The sequence below is a fragment of the Parasteatoda tepidariorum genome, chromosome 5, assembly GCF_043381705.1.
Source record: "Parasteatoda tepidariorum isolate YZ-2023 chromosome 5, CAS_Ptep_4.0, whole genome shotgun sequence".
Classification (NCBI taxonomy): Eukaryota; Metazoa; Arthropoda; class Arachnida; order Araneae; family Theridiidae; genus Parasteatoda; species Parasteatoda tepidariorum.
In genome coordinates this window covers 797616-808995 of record NC_092208.1, presented here as the reverse complement: position 1 = coordinate 808995, position 11380 = coordinate 797616, and the positions used below count along the sequence as shown (strand labels likewise).

Genomic DNA, 11380 nt, shown 5'->3' with positions numbered 1-11380 from the left:
GTGTCAAAAAGTAATTAATACAAAGACTTTAAATTGTTTTTCCCATTTCTTTCAAGCTGAAAATATTTATTTAATCATGAATATAATCAAAATCGAACAGTTTCTTTATTAAATTCTTATTTTTACTGTGGTGGGTATAATTCAAATTAAAGTTTAAATGATTGCAAACCGTTCATAAATTCAAATATAATTAACGTGTTTCTTACTCATGCGCAGCTCACACACTAGAATAAAAGGATTTACGAATTCTACTAAAGAAACCAGCATTATTCAATCAAGCAAGTATTATTTACCAGTATTATTTAATCATGAATATAATCAAAATCGAACAATTTCCTTCTTTATACTATATTCTTATTTTCACTGTGGTGGGTATGATTCAGATTAAAGTTTAAATTATTGCAAACCGTTCATATATTCAAATATAATTATGGCGTCTCTTACTCGTGCGCAGTTTACACACTAGAATAAAACGATCTACGAATTCCACTAAAGAAACCAGGGAAAGTCCCAACCACAAGCTCAAACTTCCTCCGACATGTGCGAATAATTCAGAATCGGAAAACATTGCTCTCTGTTTATAGATCACGTGATCATGACTCTGAAAAGACACTCGAAGTATCACTCGATCGTCCACGGAGGAACTTCCCCGTTTCTTTCCAGAGAAATTCAGAAACGATTCAAAATCCTCAGAGCTCAACAGAGACGGCTGTTGCCATCCACTGGAATACAATCTAGATGAAAAGACTTTGTGATTGTACCAGGTACTTAAACAAGGCAATGGACAATCACAGGGCAAACCACTCTTTTCTAAGTCATCCACTGAATTATCCAAGCAGGTCATTTGCGTTTCGTTTTTCAATTCACAAGGCGGAAATCCAGTATGTGGCAGGAAGGGATCCACGCAAGAACACTTTTTCAAACTGTATTTTAACATACATTCACGTATGCAGTCTGTCTGGCTGCTTGCTTTCACGTTGTTTTCCACGAGATGCATCGGGCTGAAAGCTTCGTTGTCTCTATTATCGTCTTCTTTCAGTTTAATAATACTGTCGTTTAGAATATGATTTGAACCCTGATGACTCATCCTGTTGTATTTTTCTGCAGTCGTGCTGTTTTTCTCTAACTGATTACAGATAATCCTGAGATTATTCACAGAAAACTGATTACTGTTCTTTGTCACATTTTCGTTACTCCTGGTCATCGTGAAATAATTATCCACAAGATATTTAGTTTTGAAGTTTTCTCTCGGGTCTTCTTGGCTGCTCTGGTCAATCATTCCTGTTTCGCTAAGTTTTCTGAAAATTTTATCGTTTGGACTGTTAAGTTCGTCCTGATAATCCTTGCAATGATCCCTGTACGGGGATGGCAATCTGTACAGTGTACTTTTCACCAGCCTAACCAGTGCTTCAGAGCCAGGACTGACATTGAACCCTGTTTCCTCAGGATTGGGATCGTCCTCCGGGTCATGAATCGTCACTCGGAATCCTGTTTCAGCGGTGAAGGGTACATAATCTTGCTCTTGAACATTTAAATGAAGCTCCAGCCCCCCTCCGAGGAGAGGATCGTTCTCGTCAGTTTTAAAGGTAAAGCAATTTCCGAATTGCAATGAGACATGGGGGGTGAAATGCGATTCGTCACACGCTTTCGATTGGAAGGTGCATTTCCGAAGGGTGTCTTCGAGGCGGTGACCGTAACGTCCTCGATTCTCGCTGTCCAAGCTGAGATAATTTTTCACGAAATGTTGAGTTTTTTGTGAATCGTCTTCACTGAGTTGCTTCCACCAATTTCTGTACTTTCTCCTGAGTGTGTTGAGTAGGCGGTGACCGGGTCGTCTGTATTTAACACTTTTGCAGTTCTGCCAGCGTGTATTTTCGAACACGCACTGAGCGTGATAGGACATGACATTGTTGAGATTGCAGACGGTGACGGCTGGGAATTGAGTGCCTCTCTCCTGCTGCACCACCCCGATGTCTATGAGCACCGGATATTGAAAGTAAAGGTGCAAGAAGCTATAGGTTTCGTAACAGCCGCCGCACAAACAGGCCACGAAAATGAAAATCCAAAAAAGCCTCTTCTTCGCCGTTTTCGATTGTCCGATTCTCGAAAGTGCCGGAATGGACGAATTTTCAAGCATTTTCAAGCACGAATCAGTCCTCATCATGTCGTTTAAAATGTCAACGTCATCCGGGTAATCAATGATTTCGGAATGATCATACATTTATGTTATATTCGATTTCGATAGTTTTATTTTTCTCTTATGGAATTGCTCTGAAAAACTAAATGCAATATGTGTCAAAACTTGTGAATGTTCAGTTAGGAAAAGAACGTCTTACGAGCCCGAGTTGAGTTGATTCTTAAATGCCATTAAAATCGTCTGAATGTGGCCGTTCTAAATGACGGGGGATGTAGTGACATTCGTTGAAGGTAAAAATAAAACGATGTTGTTTTGTGATAAGGAAGAGTTTTGGGTGGAGTTGTTTCCGGTAGAATATTAATATTTGAGAGAAACCTCCCGTTATTTATTCAGATAAGAATCGGAAACATTCTATTTCAGTTCTTTGTCTGTTTCATATTATATGCTAAGGAAAAAATTGAGCTCCAAATCCGGAAAATAATTTTAAAAGCTGTTTTATGCAAATAAAAATTAGTTTACGAACAAGGTTTTATAAGTAGAATAATAATGTGTTGCTGTAAATAATGTGTAGCTGTTTTATATAAATAAAAATTAGTTTATGAACAAGGTTTTATAAGTAGAATAATAATGTGTTACTGTGAATAATGTGTAGCTGCTTTATATAAATAAAAATTAGTTTATGAACAAGATTTTATAAGTAGAATAATAATGTGTTACTGTAAATAATGCGTAGCTGTTTCATATAAATAAAAATTTGTTTTTGAACAAGGTTTCATAAGTAGAATAATAATGTGTTACTGTAAATAATGCGTAGCTGTTTCATATAAATAAAAATTAGTTTATGAACAGGGTTTTACAAGTAGAATAATGATGTGTTACTGTAAATTTAGACGTTTAAAATAATTAACTGAATTAAATGAAATACAGCTTGATTTATAGAAGAACTATGCAAAAACAATTACTGCTTAGAATTGCATTCATTATTTTTATAAGTTCGCCTCCTAATCTTAAAGTTTCACTAATTTCTTTTGCACACTAATCAACAATCTGAATGACATATGATTACATTTATTTGGATTGAACAAATTATTCTTCGTTGGCGTTAGAAAATAGGCAATGATGACTGCTGGATTTGTTGAATAGTGATATTATGATTAAATAAATGAGGTATTGTTTTCGATGTAGGGAAGAGTCGGGTAGCTCCGCCCACTTAATGAGTATTGCTTATATTTCGGTATAATATTGAGTAATAATCAATATTTTTGTGATGTTTCTATTTTTTTACCATCTAATTAAATGATGCAGAAGGAATAAACCAAAAAAGAATAATTTAACTTAAAAAAAATAGAAATTTAAAAAAAAAAACATGTTTTTCAGCTCTTTTTAAAATGTGTCGGGTAGCCCCGCCCAGTTACAAAAATTATGTTTTTTGACTGTTTTTTCAGGTGTAAATGAAAATGACCAACGTATTGACAATTGATAAACCTTATTTATCATTTTCATCACAAATACTTGAGTATTACTTGAGTATATCAAATACTTGAGTATATCACAAATATTTTATCATTAATACTTGAAACTTGGAAAATGATCTTTTTTTAATATAACANATTTTACAAACCCGTGTATATATTTTAGTGCTGTTGTGTTTTAAGAATTGAATTCAGCAGTTGTATTTACAGTTCATATACATTTCAAAGCGACGAACTGCTTTTGAAATGCATTTGCTACAAAATATTATATTTATTTATTTATTTATTTGCTTTTGCAAAACGAACATTGCTCTTTGTATGTTTTTTAACAATTTCATTTTGCATATATTTTGTTTTTAAAGTTTTTCTTCTGTTTACTATTTCCTTAGCTATTATCGTTGTTAACATTTTTGTCCTGCATGGAGTTCGTTGCATTTTCCTTAATATTGAAGCTTGTTTGAAAATGTTTATGCCATTCTATAACGATATTTTTTTTTAAATCGTCTTTACATTTTCTTAATAAAAACCATTTTCATTAAACTAAACAAAAGTGAGCACACATTGCTTGAAAAAAAAATACCAGATTTTTCTTATTTTTAATTTATGCGAAATGTTTCTCAGAAATGATGATTTTTAACACAAGAGATTTAGCTTTAATTAGTAACCCAATTTAATAATTATAATTTTATAGATTTACTTATGGTTGCAAAACATTTAATATCTGTTAATTAGTTTAATAAATTTTTAAATATATATATGCTACTGTGAATGGCTGAAATGGGTGGTTGTTGGCTTCCACCGGTGAATGTTGACAATCGCATAGTCGCTTTGGTAATTGTCCGAAATATATACTAGATCTAATTAGGTGCCACTACCAGGTATACATTGCCCGGTATTCCCTACATTAATGTTTTTTTAAGGATTAGTGCCACTCCGAGCATTGATATTTCTCCTTTTCTCTCCTCAGCTGATATTAAAATATCGAATAAATATAATAATATCATCGAATAAATTAATATCAAATCAGATAGGACAAATATATATTATATTTCTTAGACCCGGGATAGCCTGGTCGGTAGGGCGCTGTGCCCATGTCCTAGAGTTCGTGGGTTCGAACCCCGACGGCCGAAGACTGTAGTAAAGTGACTGATGCACGTTAAATCTGTAGAGTCGCAAAAGTCCTCCATGTTCCCATAACAAATCAATACCTCTGGGGGTACTGGATTGGTTAGATCGATCGTTCTCGGATTCAGGTCAAAATTACGATCTGTGAATGAATGTATGAATCGGTCCGCCCTATAAACGGGTTTAATGTTTTACATAAATGTTTTTTAGGGTTCAGTGCCAATGCTCAGTACTCATTTGCCCGGTATACCCTACACTGCTGTTTTAAGTGCCCAGTATGCATTTAACCGGTACTCCGAACACTGATGTATGATCTCCTAATCTATAATCAGCGGCTATTGAAATATCGAATAAATATATCAGCAAATAAATTAGTATCAAATCGGATTTAATAAATATGTCGGACATTCACCAAAGTAACTATGGGATTGTTAACATTCACCGGTGAAAGTCGACATTCGGTCATTCATGATAACATATATATATGTTACCGGCAAAGTATGAAACGCCGGCATTGTATAGAATGCCTGACGCTTTTAGGCAAAGTACGAAATGTGAAAAGTATTAATTACAATGCCGGATGCTATTTAGGCAAAGTAGGAAATAAACGTCCTGATGAGGTTATGATGTAAATGATGTACATGTTACTGTGAATGGGCGAACTCGGTGGTTGTTGACTTTCACCGGTGATTGTTGAAAATCACACAGTCGCTTTGTTGAATGTCCGAAATATTTATTACATTCGATATGATATTAATTTATTCATGGATATAATTACATTTATTCGATATTTTAATACTTATTGACGAAAAATTAGTAGAAACATCAGTGCTTGGAGTATCGGGCAAATGTATACCGGAGGCAGTGACCCTTGATCTTAAAAAACATCAGTGTAGGATATACCGGGCAATAGCACTTGACCTAAAAAAAGCATCAGTGTAAGGTATACCGGGCAATGGCGCTTAACTAAACCTAGTATATATTTCGGACACTTACCAAAGGTCCAGTCTTACTAGTTCTAGTTAAGTGCCATTGCCTGTTATACCTTACACTGATGTTTTTTTTAAGGTCAAGTGCTATTACCCGCTATACCTTACACTGATGTTTCTTCTGATCTATCATGAGTAAGTATTAAAATATCGAATAAATGTAAAACTACCGATTTCAGTCATTCACAGTAACATGCATTTCTCAAAAATAAAAATGTTATTCTGAAAAAATACTGAAAATGCCATTGAAAAATATTTATTCAAAATGTGGAAAGAAAATCAAAAGTTATGCAAAACAAAATTTAAGCCTTTCTTATTAAGGGAAAGAAAATTTTCATATAAAAAATATGAAATTAACCTACTTGTTGTGTACATGGCAGGCTTGAATGACATTTTGAATTACATTTCATTAAATTTTTCCATGTAAATTTCATTAAATTCCTCCATTTTTATGTAGCACAGTAAAAAAATAATTTTTGTTATTAGTCAAAAGTCACGAGTCACGCGTTAAAAGTCACGAGCCTTGCCAAGTGATATTTGAAACAAATCAGAGATGTATTTTATACTTTGCCGGTTTCTCATTTGGCAATCTACAGAATGCCTAGGAATTGTGCGAAATATAAATCATTTCATACTTTGCCGGCTAATTTTAGGCATTCTATACAATGCCGGATTTCATACTTTGCCGGTAACATATATATTTCTTCTTTTATATAGTTCTTCTTTTTTTTGTATTTGAACATTGAGGGGAAAGTTTTTCATCACTAAATCGAAACAATAGTATGTTTGCTCACGTGACATTATTTGCGCTTTTTTCCCTTCGCATTATTCACCTTCATAAACACTATTTATGTGAAAATATGGGATTAGAAAGATATAAAATCCAGTTCATTTATGGTTGAAAATCAAAATCGTGTGAATTCTAGTCCTAACTAAGTAAATAAATTTGATTTTTTTTAAAATTATAATTGTAACGTGAGTCCTCTACTTCAGGTTACCCAACCTTTTTATCACCGCGGACCTGTCAAAGTTTGATAATTTTACCACGGCCTGCTGGAGGGGGGGGGACGTTGATTGTTTATACTTTAGATTATTTTGATTTATTAATCTTAATCAAATGGTATTTAAGCATGCGTTCGAAATAAAATACAGTTACATCAAAAAATAAATATAAAGTGATACGTTAGAACGTTAAGTCAATGAGAACCCTACGCTTGTTTCTTTGCAATGAGACGGTTCCATCTGGGGGTTGCTGTTAATTTACGTCGCACTAGAGCTGCGCAATGGGCTATTGGCGACGGTCTGGGAAACATCCCTGAGGATGATCCAAAGATATGCCATCACAATTTTGATTCTCTGCAGAGGGGATGGCTCCCGCGCTTCGGTAGCCCGACGACCTGTACGCGAAGTCGAGCACTTTACGGTAGAACAGTTTAACGAGGACCCATACCGCACACCCTCAGTCCATACGCAGACTGATGCAAGTGGTCACCCACCCCCACACTGACCGCAGCAAGTGATGCTTCACTTCGGTGATCTGCTGGGAACTGTGTCTTAACGATCAGTCCACTGCGGGACCTGGGGGTAATCGGAGACAATGATACATTACAAGCATCAAAAAATTTATGTCACTACTTCGGGAGCTTTAATAATCTTTTAAATAAATAAAATTTTAATGGATATTTTTAATTTGGGATAAAAACCTAAGAATTTTAATTTAGTTTCAATGAAATGGGCGACCCGGTACAATTTGATCCACGAACCGGTACCGGTCCGCGGAACCGGGGGTTGCGGAACACTGCTCTACTCGACTCGGGAAAATAATGAGTAATAATTCGTCTCATACAACAACGCCCCTTATAGTTCGTTGCGATCACGAATTCCAAACAATCATTCCAATCCATATAACAATTTTTTTTTTTTAAAATTACACCTTTTTAGTAAATACTAAGTCATTAAAATAAATTTGAATTCAAATAAATGACATGTAATTCGCTAAAACTTCATATTTGGTGAGAATGCTCTCTCTGGTTATTTCAGTTTTCGTTTTTAAAAGCGCTATATGCTGAGCCACCTCAGCTAGATTTGGCATGTGACATTTATAGCGGCAATCATGGGTCGATTTTCTAGCGTTGCCCTTCGGGGAGTTGTAATGAGGATTTTTTGACGCCGTGTAAGAGAAATATATGTATAGATATTTCCTCTTTTGCGCTTTTTTCACATTATTTACCTTTATAAACACTATTTATGCCAAAAGATGGGATTGGAATGATAATAATAAACTGTTTATTTAAGGTTGAAAATCAAAATCGTGTGAATTCCAGACAAACTAAGTAAATAAATTAAATTCTTTTAAATATAATTTTATAATAAATCCTCCACTTGGCTTTAAAAATAATGAGATCCTTTTTACTTCAAATACTAATTGAGCTTAGAGTTTTGCAAGAATTCAGAAAATGAATATGAATGGTGCGAATACAAACGGTGTTTCAAAAAAAAGAAAGCAGTTCACTTATTCTTGTAGTACCATAGGAGGACAACATTCTCGACGCATTCGAACATTGCAGCCAGCGAAAGGCCCAGCCACAATCCCATTTGTCCGCCAATCTGGCTCAAAACCTCCGCATCGTCGAACATGGCCTTCTGCTGATAGATGAGCTGCTCCAACGTGTCGAAATAAACTTTCACTTTAAGCATGTTCTCGCGTATCTCCTCAATCGGCAGATCCGAACCGACATTCTTGCTCGTCAGCGGCCAGATGGCGCTGGAAATCTTCACGTTGTAGTGCGACGATTCGCATTCCAGTGGACACGAGCACGATCCACCCTCTTCCACTTTAGCGTCGTGAACGCAGCAGAAATCCGCTCCGTTCGTGAAGTCGCAGTATCTGTCCGTTTCGTTCGTCTTCCTCTTCACGTAGCAAGAGCAATGTTCCGCTATCCGTTCCTCGAAACACGCCATATTGCACTGTTTCTGACTGTTGTTCCTCTCGTAAGCTTTGCAGTGGTCCTTGTAAGGGTCGGGCAGTCTGACCATGGATGATTTGGAGAGTCCGAGAATGGTTTCGAAACCTGGCGCGACGTTGATGCCCTGTTCTTGAGGGAATGGCTCCTGGTAGGGATCGTGTATGACAATTCTGGCACCCACAGATCTAGTTAGCCACGAGTAGTCAGCACTCTGGACGTCCATTTCCAAGGTGAGGCCGGAATTCGGCCCCACGAAGGCTGTTCTACGGGGCTCTTTATCGCCTGATACCTGGTTGAACGAATAACAATTCCCGAACACGTCGTCCGAATGAATGGTAAACTGTCGGTAAGAACATTCCTCCCCGTTGAAGGAGCAGGATTTAATCATGTCTTCGGGTTGGTGTCCGTAATGCATCCTGCTCTCGCCATCGACAGAAGAATACAAATTGGTGAACTTGATCTGGTGTTTAATTTCATCTGCCAGTCGTATGTTGCGATCGTCGAGGCACGGCGGTAGTTCCATCTGTTCCGTAAACTCAGGACCGAATTCCTCGTCAAACAAAGTGATGTTGCACTCTTTATAGTTCAGTTTTTGCCACAGGCAGGGTTGATATTGCCTGCGAACGTTGTTCAAATTGCACACCGTCACCGCCGGGAAGTGTTGATTGAAAACGCTTTTCGAATCGATGTTCACCACCACTGGGTACAAGTAATAAGCCGAGAGATATCGATATATTTGAGAACCGCAACCGATCAGACCACCGATCAAGATCAGCGCCCAGAATACTTTCCTTCTGGTGGTGCGGGAGTTTCCGATCTGATTCAAAGCGTATATCGAAGATTTCTTGAAGAATGTCGTCGTCAAGCTCTTCAGATCGGCCTCTTCCGTTTCGTCGTTTTTAGTAGATTTTTCTTGACTGATTCGACGTAAGCGAGTATCGTAGTTTTGAGGAAAACTACCGACTGCGCTCACCTTCAAAGTGTGAATTTCTTCGCGTGAATTCGCTGATGAATTTTCTAGTTTTTTTTCATCTTCAAAAGCAAACATTCTTCTGGCATTTTTATTGGAAATATCAACGACTCTGTTATTATCCAGCACATTGCGAAAATAGTGTCCGTTTACTTTCCCCATACTTTCCTCTCTGAAAACCAAAGCGCTACCAGGTGTATTCTCTAAAAGATTATGGCAGAATGGCTAACGTAAAACCCTATAACGGATCTATTAGAAATAAATTTATCGAGATTCAGTTAAAAAAATTTCAGATACAATGTCTACGCAGCTCGTCATAATCTAATTATCTTTTACGAAAGCGTCGTAAAAGCTGAAACATGCGACTCATCTCGAAAAGCAATTTTCTAATATATGCACGAAAGCAATCTTTTGATGTCTTCATCGCACGTGAGGAATATTGATTACATAATCAATAAGATGATTTGAAACCTTTCAATCCATTTAAAATCATTTCGATAACCAATTGTATTCAAATAGAAATCCTAAATGATAGCCTAATAATAAAATAAATATATTTTTTTCTTTAAAAATTTATATGTATTTTTATTAAGGACAAGATTTTCTGTTTTGAAAACAAGCGAAAATTATGTTTTTGTTCTGCTTTTAATTTCATTATCGTCTGTTTTATTTAATAGCCTCTGTCCAGTAGAAAGAAAATCCGATCAATTTCGGTACAGCGTCTGTCCTCCGTAAATGGTCAATGAATAATTTATCGTCATTTCAAATAATCAATTAACACGCATTTCATTTTAAAAATGTGTTTCATGGCCGCTACTTTAATATTAATGATTTGCGTTGCGTTACGGTGGAACATTGAGTAAAATGTCGATAATTTTGTTGAAAAATAAGGGATATAAAATTGATAGTTTTTTTAAAATGCAATATTTGCTATTTGGAAAATTGTTTTTGTTATGATTTCTTCTTGCGTATTTTTCTTCATTTCAACGGTAAGCGCATTATACTGGACACATCCCAGAATTCATCTTTAAGAAAACGGACATAACTCAAAATTTATGTATAAAAAATGGACATTATTTTCCATTTTTCAAACTTTTTATTGAAGTGAAACTTCTAATGCGACTTCCGACAAGGTTGCGTTAAACGTTTAACGCTACCATGGCAATGAGCGGCCTGTGATCCTTGCAGGAGATTTTAATGTGAATTTCTCGTTACCTGAAACATTATTAACCTTCCTTAAAGACAAATTTGGATTTGAAATGATAAATGGTGGGAAGGATCCAACAGGGGGAATTACCATTGATGCAGTTTTTGCAAGAAATATTGAGAAAATAGAACATTTCGTATCTTACTTTAGTTATCATTATCCCATTGTAAATGTTATAGATTTGGATATTTCTCCACTCGAAAATGATAATTAAAAGATTCGATCCATTGTGAATTGTAAGCATTGTTAATAAGGTTTGTCTTAAAGAAACAATATGATTTCACTAAAAATCAATTTCTACCTCTTCCTATTTTCATTTCCACATTACGAAATTTAACTTCTTCCGCGCAGAGGGACTCCACCCACTATTTTTTTATTTTACAAAATAAACTAAAATTTGTAATGCGATGTTCATTTTGCTTAAATCACTCCGTATCTTTTTTTAAATTAATCTTTTTCGATGTTACATTAAAAGTCAACGATCGGTAGGGCGCTGGGCCCATATCCAAGAGAT

General features: G+C 35.8%; 1 protein-coding gene across 1 annotated transcript; it reads right to left on the bottom strand.

Annotated features, from left to right (window-relative positions):
• Positions 1 to 285: 285 nt before the first annotated feature.
• On the bottom strand, positions 286 to 9957 carry LOC107447272 (uncharacterized). The gene is made up of 2 exons (XM_071180862.1): positions 8235 to 9957; positions 286 to 2218 (listed from the first exon to the last, which is right to left on the bottom strand). The coding sequence occupies exons 1-2, from the start codon at positions 9819 to 9821 to the stop codon at positions 419 to 421; spliced, it is 3387 nt and encodes a 1128-aa protein (XP_071036963.1). The 5' UTR covers positions 9822 to 9957; the 3' UTR covers positions 286 to 418.
• Between the last annotated feature and the right edge of the window lie 1423 nt (positions 9958 to 11380).